This window comes from Cervus elaphus, chromosome 21 (assembly GCF_910594005.1).
Source record: "Cervus elaphus chromosome 21, mCerEla1.1, whole genome shotgun sequence".
Classification (NCBI taxonomy): domain Eukaryota; kingdom Metazoa; phylum Chordata; class Mammalia; order Artiodactyla; family Cervidae; genus Cervus; species Cervus elaphus.
In genome coordinates, this window is record NC_057835.1 from 59,611,092 (window position 1) to 59,635,453 (window position 24,362).

Here is a 24,362-nt window from a genome sequence, read left to right on the forward strand (position 1 = left end):
CTCCAGTATTCTTGCCTAGAGAATTTCATGGACAGAGGAGCCTGGTGGGCTACAGTCCATGGGGTCCCAGAGAGTCGGACATCACTGAGCAACTAACACACACACATACATAAAATAGATCTGAACAATAACATCTACCCTAAAATTATTGTCATCACTAGATACTGGATTAGAGGTAGCTTTTAAACTTTAATTTTTGTTATGTATGACTTCATAGTTAGCACGCATCAGTTTTAGCAAAGTTTAGAATCTAGCACCCACCTCTCAGTTAAGACAAACCATCAGATAACTGCATATCTGAATTAATTGTTTTGGCCCTACATGGAATTGTTTTTTACAGTCTTGCATTTTGTTGTTATAACACTGAACTACATTAAGTAATGCTGTTAAAAAAAAAAAAGTTTTGAAATTAGAACCTGTATTTACTATAAAGATGATGAGGATATTTTTTGCTATGTTAAGAGCTGCATGAGGATTTTTTCTGTTTATTCTATCAGTAAAAGTCATGTTTCTTTTACCTAAGCAACAGGTTTATCTTTACCTTAGTGACACTGTGATTTATGGCTGATCACATTTCCCTTTTTTCTCTGATTGCTAGAAATCAAAGGCAAAATTTGGGCCTTTCTCTAATACATTAATCTGACCTTAAAATATGCCCTTTTTGTATGAATATTCATTCATTCAACAAAATGTATTGAGTCTCAATGTAAGTTTGCTGGTGGCCATCTAGGGAGTTTTTATGCACAGAAGACTATTTGCAATTACTTTACAATTAATGTTTTATTTATTGAAGTGCAAATATAAAAATTGAGTTTTCCCTTAAGTCTTTAACTATGTCAGTGTGTTATATTTACAAAACTAGTAAATTTTAACATACTTTCTAAGATGCTATCAATAGTTAATCAACTCAGAAAACAAACTAGATATCCTTAAATAATCCCATTTATAAACTAGAGTAATTAAATTCTCTCATCTATACTAAAAGGCACTTATAAATCTACTATATTTTATTGTAAACACTTTAATTGCCTCTATAACAAGAAAACCTTTCTAAACTCTTTTAACTCTAGTAAATACATTACAATGAAGTTTTAAATATAATGAAAAGTTCTCTTTGGTATTCATTTTCAATTAGATTCTTAGACTAATTTACATGCATTCTAAGAGGCCTAATTCTCTGAAATATAACAAATATTTTAAAGACCAAATATATTAATTATTCCTAAGCGTAATACAAAATACTAAATATTTAACAAATTTCATCATTTCTATACTTACTTCTGACCTTAACATGAACAAATCTTAACGTACCCACTAAAAAAAGCAGTGATTCTCAAAGTGTGGTCCCCAAATTAGCAGCATCAGCATTACTTGAGTTGTTGGAAATGCAAATTATGGGGTCTGGCTCACAAGTATTGAATCAGAAAATCTAGAGGAGGGGTCCAACATTTTCAACAAGCCTTTGGGTGATGCTGAGGAACACTGAAGTTTGAGACTTACTGCTTTATTGTAGCCTGAAATACTCAGAGGCAGTTCTGTCCCAAAACACAGGTGAGTCTTGAGTTCAGCCATCCTGTGAGATGAGCAGCAATTCTAAAATGGGCAAATCTACTTTACTCGTGAGAACCAATGGAATAAGGGAACACTGTTATGACTTCAAACTTCATCAGAGTTACTATCAGAGCAGACTGAGGCTGTTTATCTAGAAGAGATTCTTTCCCCACCTCACACCTTAGGAAATGAGACTAAGACTGCAGACATCTAGGATTATCCTCTTCCATGAATGACCAGTACTCTTAATTAACAGTTACCCTAACAATTGGGCTTCCTTGGTGGCTCAGATGGTAAAGTGCCTGTCTGCAATGCAGGAGACCTGGGTTTGATCCCTGGGTTGGGAGGAATCCCTGGAGAAGGAAATAGCAGCTGACTCCAGCAGTCTTGCCTGGAAAATCCCATGGACAGAGGAGGCTGGTAGGCTACAGTCCACAGGGTACCAATGTGTCGGATACAACTGAGTGACTCCACTTTCTAACAAGTGGTACTACAAATCCTTTACAGGCATTTGGTCTTCCCTGGGTTCAAGCTAAACTATTATCTAACTCTTTCAGACAATGTGCATCTCAATTTCCAACCTGAAATGTATCAAAATTTTCTTACATCTTCCTTGGAGTTTGTATTTTCAGCTCAGTCATTTAGTATTTTTCTGACTCTAAAGAAATTTCAATGACAATCCATCTTATCCTCTACCTACATTGTTTTAACTTTAACAACAAATGAGAGAATCTTGCATTCTGCTCAAGCTTTTTTCTTGTCTGACCTAACTCTTAGAAATAGAAAGATAACACTCAAATGGATTTTGTCTCTCTCATTTCTCTGCCTGGCCAAGTTTCTTAATCAGGAAAATGGGTTAATAATAGTACTTAGCTTATTAGGATTAAGCAAAAATATTTGCTAGTAGCTGCCCCATATGAAGTGTTCTCAGCTGCTCTAATTGTCATTTTCCCAAAAGATATTGTTTTATTAACAAATGATAAAAGTAAATGAAAAGAAACTTTAAATAGAGTTCAGATGTACATATTTAAAGTATACTGTCACCAAGTGGGACAATAGAGTTGCCATAACAGGGAAGTTTATGATAAAAACTATATTACAATTAAGTTGGAACTCTAAATATTTATATCTAGAGCCCCACTGTTCACGGGGTTCTCAAGACAAGAATGTTAAAGTGGTTTGTCATTCCCTTCACCAGCGCACCACGTTTTGTCAGAATTCTTCACCATGACCTGTCCGTCTTGGGCGGCCTTACATAGCATGGCTCATGGTTTCATTTAGTTATACAAGGCTGTGATCCATGTGATCATTTGGGTTAGTTTTCTGTGACTGTGGTTTTCTTTCTGTCTGCCCTCTGATGAATGAGGATAAGAAGCTTGTGTGAGCTTCCTGATGGGAGGCACTGGCAGTGGGGAAAACGGGGTCTTGCTCTGGTGGGCAGGGCCATGCTCATTAAATATTTAACTTTCTGCTGACGTGTGGGGCTGTGCGCGCTCCCAGCAGTTTGGCCTGAGGCGACCCAATCTTGGAGTTTGCAAACCCTATGGCAGGCTACAGGCTCTAGGGCAGGGGTAATGGTGACCTCCTCCAAGAGGACTTAGGCAAGCACACCATGCCTCCCAGGACTGCTGCTGTCAGTGCCCCTGGCCCCAAGGCAGGCCACTGTCAGCCCATGCCTCAGCCAGGCTCCCACTCACTCACAGGCAAGTCTGGCTCAATCTCTTGTGGGGTCACTGCTTTTTTCTCCTGGGCTCTGGTGCACATAAGGTTTTGTTTGTGCCCTCCAAAAGTCTCTGTTTCCCCAGTCCTGTGAAAGTTCTGTAATCAAATTCCACAGACCTTCCAAACCAGATTCCCTGAATATTCATTGGAAGGATTGATGCTGAAGCTGAAGCTCCAATACTCTGGCCACCTAATACAAAGAGGTGACTCACTGGAAAAGATCCTGATGCTGGGAAAGACTGAGGGCAGAAGAAGGGGGTGACAGAGGATGAGATGGTTAGATAGCATCATCAACTCAATGGACATGAGTGTGAGCCAACTCCAGGAGATAGACAGTAAAGGACAGGGAAGCCTGGCGTGCTGCAGTCTGCAGGGTCACAGAGTTGGAGACAACTAAGCAACTGAACAACAACAACTAAACACTAAAAAAAAATTTTGTTTTACTTACTTATAACTATGTGATCTAGTAAACTAAACTGACTAAACTGACTATAGTGATGCCTTGAGCTACGCTCAAGGCCTAAAAAATTTTTTTGAATCATAAAATAATTTACTCTTTGCTTATGTGCATGCTAAGTCACCTCAGTAGTGTTCGACTCTTTGCAATCCTATAGACTGCAGCTTGCCAGGCTCCTTTGTCCATGGGGATTCTCCAGGCAAGAATACTGGAGTGGGTTGCCATGCCCTCCTCCAGGAGATCTTCCCAATGCAGGGATCGAACCCATGCTTCCTGCACCTCCTGTACTGTAGGCAGATTCTTTACCACTAAGCCAACAGGAAAGTCCAATTTACTCTTTTAGCAGGAACAAAACTGGCGTCATACGGTGTTTTCTTTGTAATTGTTATTAACTACAGCAATGGTTCGATAAGCTCCTTAATGTGTCTAAGTCCCAATTATGGTTTTCCATAGAGGAGACTATAATGCTGGAGTCAGCAAACACTATAAACTGTAAGACCAAAAGCAGACACCTTGGAGAGGAGAAAGACATTAGTAACAGTAACAGTCAGGTAAGTCGTCTGTTCAGGTCAGGTAAGTCGTCTGTTCACGCAAAGAGTAAAATCAGAAACAGATGACCAAAGTTCTATTAGGCCCATCCTTCAATGGTAAAACTATTTTACCATCATCATTACTGAACATGAAATGGTGACGGATAAGGTCACTAACAAATGGAGTCCTGGAATACAGCCAATCTACAAGTGCGGAAGTGTCTGCACAAGATATACTGCTACAACACACAGGATACTTCAAAGAACTGAAGGAAGAGTAACGAACAACAGAGAACTTAAGCAGCTGCTATAAAAATCTAAAATAAGGATAGTCACAAGCAAAAAGAGTAGAGGAAATCCTTAAAACAGACTAACAGATACTCATTCCAAAGGACACAAATGCAAGGAAAATCCTACAGCCAAAGCCAAAAAAATAGAGCTCTCGTTTTAAGCAAAGGTTGAACTAAAAATTAATGAAGAACCATTTACTTTTTACCTGCATACATACATGTTGCCTCTCAAAAAAATTAATTTAGAAAGCTGTACTTATTCAAGAACCGGAGGGGGCGATCAAATTATTGCTGGAACACTCATTTCTTGAACTATCTTCAGAACTCTGTAGGCATAACTGTATAGACTTACAATGTTTTTAACCCCAAATGCTACTTTGTAGCTTTACTTCCCAACATGTTCACTAATCCTGCTCCAAATGAAAAAAAGAGCACTGGAGTTGATAACCTTTTAGCCCATCTAAGCAACCTCATTTACAAATAAGAAAATATAGGCCCAAAGAGCAAGTAATTTTCACAAACTCTTTCAGCAAGTTAATGGTAGGAAGTACCTACCCACCTGACTGTGGTCAGAACTGTGACATCACACGGTCTCTCTAACTTGTATCAGAGACTAGGGGGCACCATGAATATTAAAGACTGGGCCATGAGTACACATGCCAGCTTCACCAGAAGAGGACTGTGTATAATACTCTGAAGCTGTAAGTCTGAAAGAGAGTCTGATACATTAATAGCAGTGTGCTCAATAAATGTCTCTGAATCAATGAATCAGATGTATATGTTTGGGCTTATTTATAAAAATATTCACCATATCCTTTCCTGGTTAAGTTACCCCACATATTCTTCATCTGCCTAGAGGCTGGTCACATTTCAATTGTTTTCAATAAGTCAACTGAGGTCTTACACACACAAACAAATCTTTTATTCAAACACTTTAAAGTTCCAGGCCTCATCCCCGGTCCCCCTTTAAGAGGATTCTGCACCTGGTTAATGTTCTTCAAAGCAGAAACCAAGTACATACCCTTTCGTTTTTCTCATTTCATAAACAGGAGTTGTGAAGAAAAGATTTTATGTAAAGTGAAGAAAAGTTAACAAAAGGGACCATGCTAAAAATTACATTTTAATATTTAAGTTTCTTCAAAGCTTAAACTACACTTACAGAGATCAACAGATGTCCTCATTGGTTCACTGCTTTAAAATAAATCGTAGGATGTGGGGTTGTGGATAAATTTTATATTCTCTGTACTTTTCTCTATTTCCTAAACACTCTAACGCTCATATAACTTACTCTCTTAATACCAAAATGCGTATCAGAGCAGATAACAAGAATAAAATATGACCACGAGAGGTCTAACGAAGCCAACGACATTGAAGAAGTTACCATATGCATGAAGCCAATACCGCTTCAGCAAGGGCTTTAAAAAATTTCGTAAGATATCAGTACCATGTCATTACGATTGCTTTTTTTTTTTTCTTTTAAGAATAGTACAACTCCACTATGACGAAAGAAAACACGACAGGCGGTAGAGATGACAACTGAGAAATTTGTTACGTTCTGCTCCCTCAAGACAACACACAGCCTTTCAAAATACACGATACAAAAATCCACTGGGTTCCTGTGTACGTTACGCATTTTCTTTTTCAAAGTCGTATCAAGTAAGCGTTGATGTTAATTCTCACACATGTCACATAAAAACAATGACCCAGCCCAAACCCAAGCCAGACAAGGCGTTCTTAACGATCCCCTGGGAGGAAAAACACGTCATAACTGATTCAATATTCACCTCCCAGTGGGAGGGAAAAACTTCAGAGCTTCTACCCTTGAAACAGTTGGCGCGGTAAAGAAAGTCGGGTCCCGGTGCAGAAAAGCAGGAAGAGCAGGGCAGGAAGAGACGCGACGCAGCCCCGAAGAGGTCTTCCGCCCCCAGCGCAGAGCGAGCGCTCGGCCTCCTCGCCCCCCGCCCCGGCCCCGGCACACCTGCCAACGCTGGCCCGGCCCGCGCCCACCCCGCCGCCGTCCCCCGCTACCCCCCTGTCCTCAGCCCGAGTCGGCCGCGCGGGACGCGAAGGAAGGCTGGGCTCACCGGGTCCCTCCGGGCTGGACGGCGCCGGGGGCCGGTGGGGCGGGGACCCGCACCCGGGGTCCCCCTGGGCGGGCTCCCTCAGGTAATCCTCGAAGCGCACCTGACGGGCTTCGCCGCCACCCCCGAAGCCCCACAGGCGGTTGGCTGTGCCCCGCAGAAGGCGCCCACTCTTCCCCGTGAACGTGGTCAGGTAGTCCATCCTGCCACGGGGGGCAGGAGCCCTGGAGGAGGCCGACGGTTTCTGCCGCGACGGCCGCCACTCGGTGCGCGCCCGCCCGCGCGTCCGACCCGACAGCGGGGGGGGGCGGCGGCTCCTCACGCCTCCGGGGAGGCGGGGATGGGGGAGGGGACGGCCGCCGCTCGGCCCGGGGCGACCATCAGGGAACCCTGCGGCGGGGGAGTAGGAGCGGAACGAAAGTTTTGAAAAGTTTTTGCCGTTGCTTCCCAACGCCGATTCGGGGCCAAACTTAGCTTGGAAAGTAGACACATACTTCCTGGAACAGAGGCCGCGGCGAAAAGCGGCGGCCTTTTAGCAAGCCCATCGGGGCCTGTCCGCTCCCCCCGCCGGGCCTGGCCCCAATGGAGCCGGCCCGCCCCGCCCTGCCCTGCCCCGCCCCTCCCCGGCCCGACCCGACCGGACTTTCAGGCCGCTGGGGGAGAGCTGGGGCGGGCGTTTCCCGACCCGAGGGCCGAAGGGACGTAGAGGTGGCTCTGCGGAGGCTTTGCTGGTTTTTGAGCAAAGCTTGGGGCCTGGGAGGGCAGCGTCCAAAAGTTTCTGTCCGTCAAGAAGTTTCAGTGAGTTCATGTGTGTTAGGGGGAGGGGCACGAATCCACTGGAAACTTTGCAGTTTGAAATTTGGGGGAGGGAGGCCGAGTGGGTGAGAGGAAGGAGAGGTTGGTTTTAAGGTCGTAGTTAACACAAAACAGCCCAGATTAAGATCTTCCTAAGGAAGCATTATTGAGACCATCTTCGTAAAATAAAGCATCAGTCGTCACGCTCGAAGTTCACTATGGCATTAGGAACTGATGTTAAAGAGTTTGACATTCCATGACTGGTCCTGTAAGACAAGGTAATTAGGGCTTTAATGTGCATCTTTATCCTTTAAGGAAAGAAAGAGCAGTGACATTTGACGGGCATTTAGTACCCAATTTTGTCTTCTGTGAGAGCTGGTTATTCTCTTCCTTTTACGTCTGTTTGAAGGATCTTTAACGAAGTGGGCTTCCCAGGTGGCGCTAGTGGTAAAGAACCCGCCTGCCAGTGCAGGAGACAAAAGAGAAGTAGGTTTGATCCCCTGAAAGAGGGCAGGGCAACTCACTCCAGTATTCTTGCCTGGAAAATCGCATGGACAGAGGAGTCTGGTGGGCTACACATAGTCCATAGGGTTGCAAAGAGTCGGACACGACTGAAGCCACTTGGGAGACATGGCTCTTATTTTTTCCCATTCATTAAATAAAGCTTTCTTGGAATTACCAATTTATTAATGTATTTGAAGAAAGGGCTTGAATTAGAAAGTTGGAGAGCTAATCATACCAAACAATGGAGTCCAGAAAACATCTTTCAGGAACTTAGGCGTTTTGCCAAAACCATTGAAGATTATCCTCCGAGCCGCACACCCCTGCCCCATTTTCAATTATTTGACTGGTCTTTTTCTTACTGTCACCATTTTCAGCCTAATAGGTTGAACAGACTGCACTATTCTAACATCAGCATCACTTTTATGCTTGGTTAAATGGACAGAATGTCTGGGATATACCGCAGAGTGTAATTCAGTGTTTCTGACTAAGGACCCAGGCATGTGGATATCCAGCAACCATCCATGTGTTCAGATGTGGTGCTTGGGAAAGCACTGCTCTGGACTTCCTTCTCTGTACCTTCTAGGAACGCATCTGGTAGAGCAGTAAGTGGCTCCCAGTTTTTCTGAGATTTCCATTTGATAAGGAAACACGAAGTTTAGCACCACTTCCAAGATCTTAGGCTGAGTAAGCTTTAAAACTTGAATTTCAGTGACTTAAGTCTAATCCTGATTAACTAAACTGAAATAATTTTATTTTTCTAAAATACATATTACATCTTCCCATTTGCCATTTATTTTGTGATAATCATATGCAAATCAGTGACTGAGTTTTTTATACCTGATTAAATCTGCACTTTTATCTCTAACTTTAGCAAGAACCTGTACTCTACCAGTTCAAACACTGGTTTACAAGCAGTTAACTTGTTTTGTGTTTTTTTTTTCCCTGCTTCGGTTTCATAGAAACCTAGAGCTCCAGATAAAAACTTTGATGATTAAGTGCTTTACAAGTTTTTATTTAAACTCAGCCAAGCCCTAATGTCTCTAAAATCCATCTATTCATTTCATCAGCTTTCCTTTTTAATTCTTTACATTTGTTGTCTGAGCTGTCACTATTCTCCTGAAGTTACCAAATTCATTACTCAAACATGTTACTTGGTCTTCTATATGACTCAAAATAATAGGCCATGAAATATAAACACTCTCACTTTTCTTCCCCTTTTCTTTGTAATCTACAGCAAGCTCATCTCCATACATTGCCTCAGAAGGAAGGAAGTCCTTGCTCTTGTCCATGCCTTTCCTTCTCTAAATTAATTCCTGACCTTAGTCTGTTATTGTCTATGACTTGCCAGCCTTATTATTCCTTTGTGCTTTTCTATTTTTTCTCTCTCCACTCTGGTTCCTTCCTCCTTATCCTACCTGTATCATCCACAAATATTCCTCTCATGCTTTAAAAAAAAAAACACCAAAAAATGGCCTTCCTTATATATCATGCCTGACTCTTCCAGCAAACCTTTGCCTTATTTTTAAAATAACTTTACTGGCATATGATTTTACAAACCATATAATTCATCTGTTAAAAGTGTACACTTCACTGGTTGTTAGTGTATTTAGACAGTTGTTAAATCATACCAAATCTAATTTTTGAATATTTCTATCATGGACACAACTTAGTGATTGAACAACAACAAAAATCACCTCCCAAAGAAACTTCTTATCCTTTGTAGTACTCTCCATTCTCACCACAGGCTTAGACAACAACTAATCTACTTTCTGTCTCAATGGATTTGCCTTTTATAAACATTTCACATGAACTGAATCATACAATATGTGGTCTTTGGTGTTTGACTTCTTTCAATTAGCCTAATGTTTCTGAGGCTTATTCATGTTGTAACATGTATTAGTAAGTCATTTCTTTTTATTGCCAAATAATATAGGAATAGATATTTATCCATTTATAAGTTGATGGACGTTTGGATTATTCCCACTTTTTAGCTTTTATGAGTAATGTTGCTGTGAACATCTATAAATTTTTTTGTGGACATATATTCTCATTTCTCTCTATACCTGAGGTTGAATTGCTGGATTTTTTTTTTTAATAACGTCTAAGTTTAAGGTATACAATGTGATAATTTGATAGGAGTATATATAGTAAATATTGCAAAATGATTACCACAGTAGGGTTAATTAATATTTCCATAAACTCATATAATTACCTTCTTGGTATAGTTGTTAGGAGAACATTTAAGAGTTACTCTCTTAGCAACTCTCTTCAACTATATAATACAATTTTGTTAACTGCAGTCACCATGTTATATGTTAGATCCCTCACAAGTTATTCAACTTAAAATTGGAAATGTAGGGGCTTCCCTGGTGGCTCAGTGGTAAAGAAATCTGCCTGCCAATGCAGGAGACAACTGGTTCAGTTCCTGGTCTGGGAAGATCCCACAGGCCGCCTCGGAGCAACTAAGCCCCTGCACCACAATTACTGAGCCTGTGCTCTGGAGCCCGGGAGTGCACCTACTGAGCCCACGTGCTGCAACTACCGAAGCCCAAGAGCCCGAGAGCCTGTGCTCCGCAACAAGAGAAGCCACCACAATGAGAAGCCCACGCACTGCAACTAGAAAGTAGCCCCTGCTCGCTGCAACTAGAGAAATCCCACGCAGTAATAAAGACCCAGAACAGCCAAAAAATCAATCAATAAATAAGATTTAAAGAAAAAAAAATTGGAAATGTATGCCATTTGAGCAACATCTCACCATTTCCCCATCCTCCAGACCCTGACAACCACTATTCTACTCTGCTTCTGTGAGTACAATTTTTTAGGTTCCACATGTGAGATCATATAGTACACAAGCTGTCTTTGTCTGACATTTTAGCCAGCATACTGCCCTTAAGGTCCATCCATGTTATTACAAATAACATTTCATTTTCATGGCTGAATAATATTTCTTGGTGTATCTAAACCTCATCATCTTTATCCATTCATCCAATGATGGATATTTAGGTTGTACCCAGGTCTTAGCTATTGTGAATAAAGCTGCAGTGAACATGAGGGTGCAGATATCTCTTTGAGATAATGATTTCATTTCCTACAGATATATACCCAGTAGTGGGATTGATGGATCCTATGGTAGGTCTATTTCTAATTTTTTGTGGAACCTCCATACTGTTTTCCATAGTGGCTGTACCAGTATATACACACCAACAGTGCATGAGGGTTCCCTTTTCATCACATCCTTGCTAACACTTAATCTCCTACCTTTTTGATAACAGCCATTCTAATAGGTATGAAGTGATCTTATTGTGGTTTTGATTTGCATTTCCCTGATGACTAGTGATGTTGAGGATGTTTTCACATAACTGTTGACCATTTGTATGTCTTCTTTGGAAAAGTGTCTATTCAGATCCTCTGCCCAATTTTTAATTCAAATGTTGGTTTTTTGCTATTGAGTTTTATGAGTTCCATATATATTTTAGATATTAACCCCTTTCAGATAAGTGGTTTACAAATAATCTTCTCCCATTTCTTAGGTTGGCTTTTTATTTTGTTGATTATTTCTTTTCTGTGATGCAGTCCCTCTGGGTTATTTTCATTTTTGTTGCCTGTACTTTTGGTGTCATATCCAAAAATTCACTGCCAAGATCAGTGTCAAGAAACATTTTCCCTCTGTTTTCTTTTAGGAGTTTTATGGTCTTTTAGGTCTCACACTTGAATTTTTAATTTGCTTCAAGTTAATTTTTGTATATTTTGTATGATAAACATAGAATTTCATTCTTTTGCATGTGAATACCCAGTTTCCCCAGCAACATTTATTCTTGGCTCCACTGTCAAATATTAGTTGATGGTATATGCATGGTTTATTTTTATTTCTGGGTTCTTGATTCTGTTTCATATGAATATACCATATGTGTCTGTTTCTATGCCAGTATTCCACCATTGTTTTTTTTTTTTTAATTAGAGGATAACTGATTTACAATGTTGTGTTGGTTTCTGCCGCACAACATGAATCAGCTCTGTGTGCTTGCTCAGTCACTCAGTCCTATCCAACTCTTTGTGACCCCCTGGACTATAGCCCACCAGGTTCCTCTTTCCATGGAATTGTCTAGGCAAGAATACTGGAGTGGGTTGCCATTTCCTTCTCCAGGGGATCTTTCTGACTCAGGGATCGAACCCGTGTTTCCTGCATCTCCTATATCAGCAGGTGTATGCTTTACCACTGAGCCAGCTTGGAAGCTATAAGTATACATATATCCCCTCCCTCTTAAATCTTCCTGCCACCCTCCCCCCCCCCTTAATCCTAGCCCTCTAGGCCATCATTGAGCAGTGAGCTGAGCTCCCTGTGCGGTACCGCTGCTTCCCACTGGCTGTTTATTTCACACATGGTAGTGTATGTGTATCAATGTTACTCTCTCAATTCGTCCTATCCTCTCCTTCCTCCACTATGTCCACAAGTCTGTTCTCTACGTCTGCATCTCTATTCCTGCCCTGCATAGGTTCATCAGTATCCACTGTTTTGATTACTATGACTTTGTAATAAATTTGAAATCAGGAAGTGTGATGTGCATCAGTTTTGTTCCTCTTTCTCAGGTGCTTTGATGGTTTGGGGTCTTCTGCAGCTCCATATGAATTTTAGCATTGCCTGTCCTATTTCTATGAAAAATTCCATTGGAATTTTGATAGGGATTGCACTGAATATATAGAACACTTTGGGTAGTATGGACATTTTTAACAATATTACAATCCATGAACATAGGCTACCTTTCCATTTATTTGTGTCTTATTCAACTTCTTTCATCAGTGTCTTGTAGTTTTCAAAGTAAGAGATCTTTCACCACCTTGGCTAAATTTATTCCTAAGTATTTTATTGTTTCCGATGCTATTGTGAATGGGATGATGTTCTTTCTTTTTCAAATAGTTCATTTTTAGTATCTATGAATACAACTGATTTTCTCTGTCGATTCGTATCCTACAACTTTATGAAATCTGTTTGTTAGTTCTAGCAGTACTTTTCCTGGAGTCATTTTAAGATTTTCTGTATACAGTATCATATCATCTGTAACTTTACTTCTTCCTTTCCAATTTGGCTGCTTTTTATTTCTTTGTCTTGCCTCAGTGCTCTGGCTGAAACTGCCAGTACTATGTGGTTGAATAAGAGTGGTGACTGTGGGCATCCTTGTTTTCTTCCTGATCTTAGAGGAAAAGCTTTCAACCTTTCATCTCTGAGTGTGATTTTAGCTGTGTCTTATCATATATATACCCCTTATTTTAAGGTATGTTCCTTCTATACCCAATTTATTGGGAGTTTTTGTCACAGAAGGATATTGAGTTTTGTCAAATGCTTTTTCTGCATCTATTGAGATGATCGTATGAGTTTAGTTCTTCACTATACTGATGTAATGTGTAAGATTTATTGAGTTGCATATTTTGAACCATCCTTCCATTCTAGGAATAAGTCCCACTTGATCGTGGTGTATGATTCTTTTAATGTGCTGCTGAATTCTGTTTACTAGTATTTTGTTAAAAAAATTTTACATCTATATTCATCAGCAATATTGTCCTGTAGTTTTCTTTTCTTGTAGAGTCCTTATCTGGCTTTGGTATTAGGGTAATGCTGGCCTCATAAAGTGAATTTAAGAGAATTCCATCCTCTTCAATTTTTTTGGAAGAGTTTGAGAAGGACTGATGTTAATGTTTCTTTAAATGTTTGGTAGAATTCACCAGTGAAATCATCTGGTCCTGGACCTTTCTTTTTGGGGATGTTTTTTATTATGGGTCCAAACCTCTTACATTATTTCTCTCTTAAGATTTTCTATTACATTATGATTAAGTTTTAGGTTAAAGTTTTCTAGACATTTACCTGTTTTTCCTAAGTTATCTGATTTGTTGGTATGTAAAATTTTTCATAGTAGTCTCTTACAAACTTTTTTATTTGTATGTTATTAGTTGTTTTACTTTAGACTATATTAGAAATAATTTCCCTAACTCTGCTTTGCATTTTTTTAAAGGTATTAGAAAAATGTGAAAAAGAAGCCGACTATGGCCATCTACCCTGCTCCCTACCCTGGGCCTTCGATGGGTGCTGAGCAGACTCTACAACCAACACAGGCACAAAAAGCGTTTAATGAATGAAGTCAACAAAGACTGGTTAGAAGCCACTCTGTGCTTACTCTGCTGGTTGTCTGGGAGTTAAGGAAGGAGAGGGTGGAGAGAAGATTCTTAAGACACACAAAGAAAGGTACAACAGCTTTGTTAAGACTCTCAAATTGAGCTGGTCCTACCACATACTGCATGATACATAAATGCATGCATTTATATTTGCTCATTAAACCCTACATCTTGTGTGACATGAGATCTCTCAGTTTTTAGTTTCTCCCTTCTTTAATCATCTCCAGCACTGCAGCTGGGTAATCTCAATCTACAGATCTAACTGTTGCCTTTCCTCTAATTTAAAAAAAAAAAAAAAACCCACAAAAAACTCCTGTTCACAGCAGGAGCATCCTGCTGATAATGAGAATCAGCTGTGGAACATTTTTTAAAAATTCAGATTTCCCAACAATACCCCCAGAGAACCTGATTCCAGGATTGTAGGGTGGGTCTCAGGAACCTCATTTTTTTTTATTATGAGCCATGTTTGAGATCTGCTCCTTATATTATAGTTCTTTCAAGTGTTTTGCATATTTAGTTCATGCAAATCACACATTTACTTCTGAACTAGGACCACAAGATTAGTTTTGACAAACACTGAGCCACTGAGCAGAAGTGACATGTTTTATACTCACATGTGTAAAGAAACAGCCTCTATTTAAAGGACTCAATTTTCTACACTCCACATGCCTCTACCTCTGCCTTGGCAGCCAAGGGTACTACCTGCTTCAGATGGCATGTGGTGAGATGGTGGCACCATCTCCAACAACCGGGATCGAGAAACTGTGCGGATCAGAGTCCCTCCCCCCAACTTCAATCTAAATTGGACATGCAATATGAGTGAGAAATAAATCAAGAAATAAACACTTTTACAGTAAGCCACTGAAGTTTAGGGATTCATTTGGCACCATAGTATAAGCTTAGCCAACTTGACTGATACAAGGGTTTGTAAATGCTTAATTTACACTGATTTTTATCATGCCTTCCAAGTTAATATACAAAAGACTACCTGATTTACATTGTGAAGTTCACGTATCTGTTTTTCAGGCCTTTCTTGGCATTTTTATATTCTGACAAGTATTCTCAGGTTCCAAGATTATGTATTAATTTACCATTTAAATAATGTATATGAATAAGGACTTTCTTGACATTTTGCAACCAAAAGCAAGCAAACAAACCAAGCACAATGAGTAGAATGGTGAGGTATGTGTGTGCCAAGTCATGTCTGCCTCTGTGCAATCCCATGGACTGCAGCCCTCCAGGCTCCTCTGTCCATGGGATTATCTAGGCAAGAATACTGGAGTGGATTGCCATGCCCTTCTCCAGGGCCTCTTCTGAACCTAGGAATCGAAACCACGTATCTTATGCCTCCTGCACTGACAAGCCAGTTCTTTACCAGTAGCGCCACGTGGGAAGCCCAAATGGTGAGGTAGTGATGCTAAAAAGAACCCATCAATCATCCATCACTCCCAATTTAAAACTTTAGTTTCAAAAAAAACAAACAAACTTTAGTTTCATCCATATCAGCCTAATTCTCTCAATAAATGTTTTTATGATCAGAAAATATTATAAATTTGAACTTGTAAACCACATGTATGATCATGTGTGTATGTGCTTAGTTGCTCAGTTGTGTCCAACTCTTGGCGACCCCATGGACTGCAGCCCTCAGGCTCCTCTGTCCATGGGGATTTTCCAGGCTAGAATATTGGAGTGGGTTGCCATTTCCTTCTCCAGGGGATCTTCCCGACCCAGGGATCGAACCCAGTTCTCCCACATTGCAGGCAGATTCTTTCCTGTCTGAACCACCAGAGAAGCCCATGTATGATCATAACATGCCATTTTCATGTTTATATATTGGTTTTAGGTAAAACTATATTTTAAAAAGTTTGAAAAGAATTGCTTTTAGAGCTATAAAGAGTAAGTCTCAATTCTCTTTCACATGCTGCCCTGAATTTAGTAATAGCAACCTTGTCAGACTTGAGAGAGACCTTGGTGTTAATCTAGTTTCACCTCTTATCTTCATTGATTTGTTAGCTAAGGCCCGAGAAATCAAGTGAGTCTGTCAAGGTCACATACTTGGGTAAGAACAGAGCCAGAAAATCTCAGGGCTTTCCTACAGTGAGAGCTGCCACATGAAGTTCTCCTTCTCTGACCTGAGCAATTAATTGTGACTCTCAATTCACTCAAACTTTCCCATAAACTGTTTTCCAATGTGAAAACTAGATCAAACTATTTACTTTTGAGATGCAGATTTCTTATCTATAAAATAACAAATAATACCTTGTAGCTCTATTTTGACTAGTAAGACTATCATACTGTTCAGACCCATACTCTTGGACCCACTGTCCCTTGACCTTAAGTAAACAAACTAAAATTTATTGTCTTCAGAGTTCAGTCTATGTACTTCTAGATCAGGGTTTAGTAAAGTATGGCTTGTGGATCAAATAAAGCCTGATACCTATTTTAATCAGTGCAGTTTTATTGGAATACAACCACACCAGTCCATGTATGTATTGTCCATAGCTGCTTTTATGTTACGACAGCAGAGATGACTAGTTGTGACCGAGACCTTATGACCCAAAAGCCCCCGGATGTATTCCCATGCTGTTTTCGGAAAACTTCTGCTCACCTATGTTCTAGGTTACTGAGATCATTTTGAAACTACTCTTGATTATTTCACTGAAATATCATTCCATTATCTCTTTCCCTGAGCCAACTACAAATTTATCTCTATTGAAGTTGTTCACAAAAATATTTGGGACTTGGGCAGGCGAAGTCCCAGGGCACAAACACAAGAGAATGCCTTCATGGTTGACAGTCATTACCACTCACTGGACACACTCATCTGAAGAAGTATGAATACACTACCTGAGGCCATCACCCAGTTTTCATTTGTCAGCTATGTCATGTAACTGTTAAATGCTTTTCTAATTAGAAGATGAGGTACAACTCCAAGTGATCACTGTTTTTCCCTTCCCAGTGGGCTTCAAACGAACTTTGTGGTTTCTGTATCTTTCAACTCCACTTTAGCCCCATCTTTTGAAATCTGATTTCTTCATCTAATTATACTTTTCTGGCAGATCTCCTACTACTCAGATAGAGACTGGTTATCTGTCAACAAATATGATTATTCTTCAGAGCTTCCTTTTTGATCTTGGTGCCCAAGTGACTGAGTTCTAGCCAATGCAAGGACTGCAAAAGTGATCTGTGCTTCTTCCAGGCCTGGCCCACAAGGGCATCCCACTGATGACCCTCATGGTCCTTTCCTTTCACAGCCTGGAAGCAGATGAACACAAAGACCTGAGAAGCCATTTGTTAAAGATGATCATGAGATAGAAACCATGAGATGAAAGGAAGCTGGGTCCCTGAATCTTCTCTTAGAGGGGAGCCACCCACTACTGAGGAACATCAGTTTCAGACTTGAACAAGAAATAAACTTGTATTTAAGCCACTATCTATGTTTTGAGGTTTGTTTGTTATAAAAGGGAGGGTAATTTTCAAAAGTTCTCTATCATTCTCATCATATTACTACCACAGGCTCTATGACCGCATATCCAAATATCCTCATAATCCAGTTTTCTGGACAAAGAGGTTACAAGTCATGCAAAGTGGATGTAAGAGGTCTTTCACTATATCCTCACCTACCTTTGCCTAAATTTCCATGTCACAGTTTTGTTTTGTATTTTCTAGTAGTTCGTTCATTAAAAAAAAAATTAATGCCCAGAGGTTTGTGAACTGATTCAATCATTGAACAGATGTGGTGCCCCCAACGAGGCACCAAGGAAGTGCTAAACCGGACAGATGAACTTCTGCTTCTGGTAATTCCTGATTGGTATTCTTAAAGAACTCAGTAAAGACTGCTGAGACAGTTTCCTCAGCTATCACACTGGGATAGCAAAGGTGACCTAGTGTCTAATGAAAACAATGTTAGTTCATGACATTTGACACAGGCCTGACATATGATCAGTGCTCTGTTGGGACAGAAGAAAACTTTCCTCTACCCTTCTAGGTTCCCCTGTCTAGACTAAGAATTAAATTGACGTGTAGCTCATTCATTCTCTCTCTTTTTTTTTTTTTGCGGGGGGTGGGGGTGGGAGGGCTGCATGTGGGATCCCAGTTCCCCAACTAGGTATCAAACCCATGCCCCCTGCATTGGGAGCACAGAGTCTTAACCACTGGACTGCCAGGGAAGTCTTGCACATTCATTTTTAATTGAGAAAAGCAGAGCGAAATAGGTGCAGTTGTTCTGTCTGTTAATAGTTCAGCAATGTACATCTTCCGCAAGAAGACAGCCTCACACTTCCTTCTTATTTTCCTTTATTTTAGGAGTTTCTTTTCACAGTGATGCTAGTTGGCTGGTTCCTTTAGTGTTTTGGAAAACTCACTCTGGGTTTTAACCTTTTTGACACTCTTCACAGTTTTGGGCCACCCTTTTTTCTTGGTTAACATACCCTTCCTACTCATCTCTTTCAGCATCTAAGTTGAGAGACCATGGTAAGTCACTGAGTTCTCCCCATTTTGCTTTCTCAATAAGATTAGTTATGACTTTGATTTTTTGGAATGCTACCATCTTTCCTCTCTTTAGTTCTAATCTTTGGCATTTAATTAAAATGTCTTATTTATTATCTGTCTGGTCAGGGAAGTTCCACATGCTGTGTGTTGTGGCCAAAAAAAATTTATCTATTTGCTGTTGCTATTGTTGGGCTTCCCCGGTGGCTCAGGTGGTAAAGAATCCACCTGTCAATGCAGGAGACTGGGGTTTGATCCTGGGTTGGGGAGATGCCCTGGAGAAGGAAGTGGCAACTCACTCCAGTATTCTTGCTTGAAGAATTCCATGGATGGAGGAGCCTGATGGGTTCCTGATGAGTCCAGGGGGTTGCAAAGAGACATAAGTGAGAAACTTTCAGTCTTCCTAGTGGCATTCAACAAGGACAGGGACTCCCTTCACTGCTGAGAACAAGGCCCAGCACATAGTAGGCACTCAGGTATTGTATCTGTTGAATGAATGGATGAGTGAAATCATGTTCATCTTTTCTCTAAATTTGATCCCAACTCACTCTTCTATAACTCAAGAAACAGATGTAATTAAGTCTAGCTTATTCCTTCTCTTCATTATTAAGGAGTACCAACTATCCAACTCTATTCTCTCAAATTGCGGTTCTCAGCCTTGCCTACACATTTTAGGGCTCCTGTGGTTCTTCGGAAATCCCAGTGCTCAGGCCACACTCCAGATCAGTGAAACCCAAATCTCTTAGAGATGGGATACAGACCTTAGGAGGGACACTTGCTAGGTAACTGCAGTGTGTAGCCAAGATTAAGAATCACTGCTGGGCTCCTGTGTTTCTGTAACACAGTCTTCTTTCCTGTTAGTGAAAATTAAGTCGAGAAACCAGTAATGATTATGACATCATCTTGTGAGGGATCCTGAGGTAATAATAATGAACATTTATCAATTGCTTACTATGCTAGGCATCGTACTAAGGATTTTTCTTATATTATTTCCTTTGATCTCAAGTCCTCCCTGAGAGGAACGATAACTAGCCCCACTTTGTAAACAAGGTTACTGGTAACCTCAGGGAGATAAAACAAAGTTCTCTCTTTCATGGGCGAACATACTCCCAGTAGTGTTACTAGATAAAATACAGGTTATTGTTTAGTCACTAAGTTGTGACTGACTCTTTTGAGACCCCACGGACTGACTGTAGCCCACCAGGTTCCTCTGTCCATGGGATTTCCCAGGCAAGAATACTAGAGTGGGTTGCCATTCCCTTCTCCAGAGGATCTTACCGACCCAGGGATCAAGCCCATGTGTCCTGCGTTGGCAGGCGGATTCTTTACTGCTGAACCACCAGGGAAGCCCTCAAATACAGGACTCCCAGTTAAATTTGAATCTCAGATAAAGTACACATAATTTTTTAATAAAATTCTATACCAAATTTTTCATGGGACATACTCATACCCAAAAGTCATTTGCTGTTCATCAGAAATTCAAATTTACCTGGGTGTCCTCTCAATCTGGTGACCCCACCTCCAGGGAACATTTAGCTATGTTTGGAGATATTTTTGGTTGTCAAATGGAGGGTGTGTTCCTGGCATATAAGTAGGTTGAGGCCAAGGATGGTGCTTAAGATCTTACAATGTTCAAGACAGCTCCCACAAAAAAAGAGTCATCCAGCTTTAAATGCCAATAGTGCCCAGGTGGAGAAACCCAGATCTAATAGATGGTGGGAAAGATAATTGCATTATGCCTCTGGCAACTTTTATAGTTTGTCCTCAGACAGCCTTATTTCATCCTCTGCCCGGCTAAGTTTAAGATTCTTTTATATTTGCATTTTAGTATGTTGTGCCTAGGGATAGCATGCTTCTATGGATATTGATACCTCTTCAGGATCAGGCTATGGCCACTTGCTGCGATATCTTTCTGTGCTTTCTCTTTCAGCCCCACATTTTTACTTACTGTTTCAAAATCTATGTGGTCCCAACTAAGATGCCTACTTGCTGAAGTCCTCTTTGCACCAATTTGACTTAGCTGCAGTTAGCAGAGAGAAATCTGAGACTGAAAGAAAGGTGTGATAAAAAAATCCAGATGGCAAAGGGACAAGAGAGATGCATGCAAAACAGTTTATTGCTAACAGAAAGATACTTCGGTAGAAAACAAATTTGTATGTTGTGAACACCATTAGCATGAATGGCAAGTACTTGATAACTTCTAAAGAAAAGACTCTGATGCTGGGAAAGATTAAAGCAGGAGGAGAAGGGGACAACAGAGGACAAAATGGTTGGATGGCATCACCGACTCAATGGACATGAGTTTGAGCAAGCTCTGGGAGATGATTAAGGACAGGGAAGTCTGGCATGCTGCAGTCCGTGGGGTTATGAAGAGTCAGACACGACTGAGCGACTAAACAACGACAAAGGTGTGCTATCTACAGGTGTTTTTTCAAAACTTCAGCAAAAGAACACTGAAATGAATTTCCCTCAGTGATTTTACAGAACATGCATTTATGAGCTTGTCATGAAAAAAATCTAAGTCAATTTATAGTATGCATACATTCTAATTTGATTTTGGAATCTTAAAAAGCATGCTGGGTATTCTTTCAAGCACTGTGGCCAAACATAGGTTGTATTTGGTACAAAGTTTTAACTATTTCTTAAACATTGAACCATGTGCCAGAATTTGAATTTCAAAAGATTTGTCTTTTTCAGGTGTAAGTTTAATACACTCACTTTAGGGTGTTTCTAAAAATTGATTTGCAAGGTAACAGATGTCAACTTTATGCCACCAAAGGTTAGGGTTTGAGTTACTTCCCAAAGTAAAAATCACTTGCTATTCAGACTTTATACATATATATATATATATATATGTGTGTGTGTGTGTGTGTGTGTGTGTGTGTGTGTGTGTGTGTGTGTATATGTACACTTATTTTTATTATTTCTAAATAGAGGACTACTATGTTTTAAAATCATCACACTCACTTTATTTCTCCAAAAAAAAAGAGACCATGAGTTTGGATAATATAAAGAGTTCTATCCAAAGGTTCTCTTATCCTAAGGTCTTGACAAGGATTATCTACATTAGCTAAAAATAATAATAATTATCACAATAGTCTAATATACATATGCACTTAGTTGAAATACACATACACACATATATACAATGAAGTATAATTGGTTCTTAATAAACATGAATTCTTTCTGCTGCTCAAAATTTAATATTGAATGTTTATAAGATATGTGTTTGGTGTTTCTGGACACACTTTATGTGTCTGTTTCTGAAACTATTAGTTGACTGTCTACGTTAATTTGACTTTACTACTCCACTCTCTTCTGGTTCATTTCATAAATATCCTAAAGAGCTACATCAATTCTTCAATAGAAGGCATCAACTGACAGTTTACACACCAGAACTCTTTGAACTCCTTGCCCCAAAATCCTCATCTTATTCTATCAATTCTAAACTATCATGCTAAAAAAAAAAAAAAGCTATCATGCTAAGATCCTTACCCAGTCCTAACCAAGTTGTTACATGGAAAAACCTGCTTTAAATTTGAAAATCTCAAAAATCTCAACTATTACTCCCCTAGTCTTCTCCGCCACCCCAACACAAGGCACTTCAAAGGCTCTGTTGAGTCCCTCTACCACAACAAACTCAGCTTTGTCTTACAAAAAGGTAGCTTTAGGTATATTTCAGGGAGCCAACTTTTGACATTAGATTATGAATTCCTAAAGGGCTTCCCAGGTAATGCTAGTGGTAAAGAACCTGCCTGCCAATGCTATAGATATAAGAGATGTGGATTCAATCCCTGGGTCAGGAAAATCCCCTGGAGGAGGCAATGGCAACCCATTCCAGCATTCTTGCCTGGAGAATCTCATGGATAGAGGAGCCTGGAGGACTACAGTCCATAGGATCGCAAAGAGTTGGACATGACTGAAGTGACTTAGCACACACATGAATTCCCAAAAGGTTGTGTCTAATGTCTCACTAATCTTATCTGCAGTTTTTTTACAGGGTTCCTCTGGGCAGGTGGTATCAAAATTTTATCTTTAGACCACCAGCAGCAGCAGCATCTAGGATCTTGTAAGAAATAAAAATTCTCAGGCTTAACCTCAGCTCCATCAGAGGATTGGTGGAACCCAGCAATCTGTTTTAACTAGCTCTCCAGGGGATCCTGATGTACTCTTAAGTTGCAGAACTACTGTAGATCATAGCAGGTGGTCAATATACAAGAATGTGATGAGTGTCAGGGGAATTATGGTAATTCCCAGTTAAAGTAGATAAAGTTACAATATCGCTTTTTGGAGGAAGTGACAACGGGTACTTGAAGGATTGGTAAAAATAGTAGAATGTAGTTAACTGTGGCTGAATAAAGTAGGGTTTAAGGGTACTGGGCCAGAGAACAGAAAATGGAAAGAGGCTGAAGCTAAATTGTGAACATCTAAGAAATGTGGATCTCTTTGTGATTATAGTTGAGGGTCACTGATAGTCACAATGCACTTAGGGATACAGTATGTTACGGGGAAAATAATTCTGTGCTTCAGTGGAAAGCTATGCAGTGTCTAGAGTATACTCTTCTGGATTATCTGATTTTGATTCTATGGAAGCAGATTTACAACTCTGTAAAGTGTAAAAGCTGATAGCTATGCAAAATTATTCTTGTCTATAAACAAAGACATTCTTGTTTTGCAAGTTCTGTCCAAGAGACTTTGAATTGACTTTCTTCAGCAACAGTGGAAGAGTGTGTCCCCATCTGCACACACATTCCAATAAGCCATTTTTATGTCTATTTGGATCCTCCTTTAAGTTGGTTGTAACATCTTTTTGTAACATCTTATTGCTTCTTTAATTAAAGAGTTAAATGAAGTATTTAACATGTTCATTTTTATATTGGTCTCGATGTTACCTTTTTGAGGGGGAAATTATCCTTAAATAGTACTCTCTGCCTGGAGGAGGGCATGGCAACCGACTCCAGTATCCTTGCCTAGAGGAATATCCCCATGGACAGAAAAGCCTGGTGAGCTACAGTCGATGGGGTTGGGTTGCAAAGAGTCGGACACACAACTGACTGACTAAGCATAGCAGCACAGTACTCTCTGACCATCTTATTTCTTTGGTTTTTTTTTTTTTTAAATATGATGATATTCTTTTAAAATAGCAAAAGGATATACAATAGTCATTAATTGTATATTAATTTGGGGACTATGAAACTTTGCATCATGCTTCCTATAAAACTCATCTCCAGTAATAAAGGTATTTTAGAGCTTTTGAAATATTGTTGTATTTTATGATAATAATTTTAACAGTAGGAAAAACTCTTAGGAAAAACAACAAGTTGTTCTAATTATAATTCTCCAGGAAAAGATGATAATATTGCGCTATGCTGTGGCAAAACAAACAAGCTAAGGAGTGGAAGAGGTTTGCAGACAAATCTCAATTATTAGAGAAATGCAAATCAAAACTATAATGAGGCATCACCTCACACTCATCAGAATGGCCATCATCAAAAAGTCAACAAATAATAAATGCTGGTGAGGGTGTGAGAATACGGAACCCTCCTACACTGTTGCTGGAAATGTAAATTGGTGCAGCCACTATGGAAAATAGTGTGGAGGTTCCTCAAAAAACTAAAAATAGAGTTGTCACATGATCCAGCAATCCTACTCCTGGGCATATATCCATAAAAGGTGAAAACTCTTAATTGCAAAAATACACGCACCCCAAAGTCCATAGCAGCACTATTTACAGTAGCCAAGACATAGAAGAGACATAAATATATATCCACTGATGAAT

General features: G+C 40.0%; 1 protein-coding gene across 11 annotated transcripts in view; it reads right to left on the reverse strand.

Moving 5' to 3' along the window:
- The window catches only part of OXR1 (oxidation resistance 1), a 484,414-nt gene that overhangs the window by 77,022 nt on the left and 383,030 nt on the right, over positions 1 to 24,362 (reverse strand). For 2 of the 11 annotated variants that reach the window (XM_043879389.1, XM_043879386.1), the window contains exon 1: positions 6,635 to 6,981. The exons of 8 other annotated variants lie outside the window; for them this stretch is intronic. In XM_043879389.1, the coding sequence (XP_043735324.1) occupies positions 6,635 to 6,833 (199 nt within the window). In that variant the 5' untranslated portion in view covers positions 6,834 to 6,981. Of the gene's footprint in view, positions 1 to 6,634; positions 6,982 to 24,362 lie in introns of those variants that run through there. One more of the 11 variants, XM_043879394.1, reaches the window with a different exon arrangement.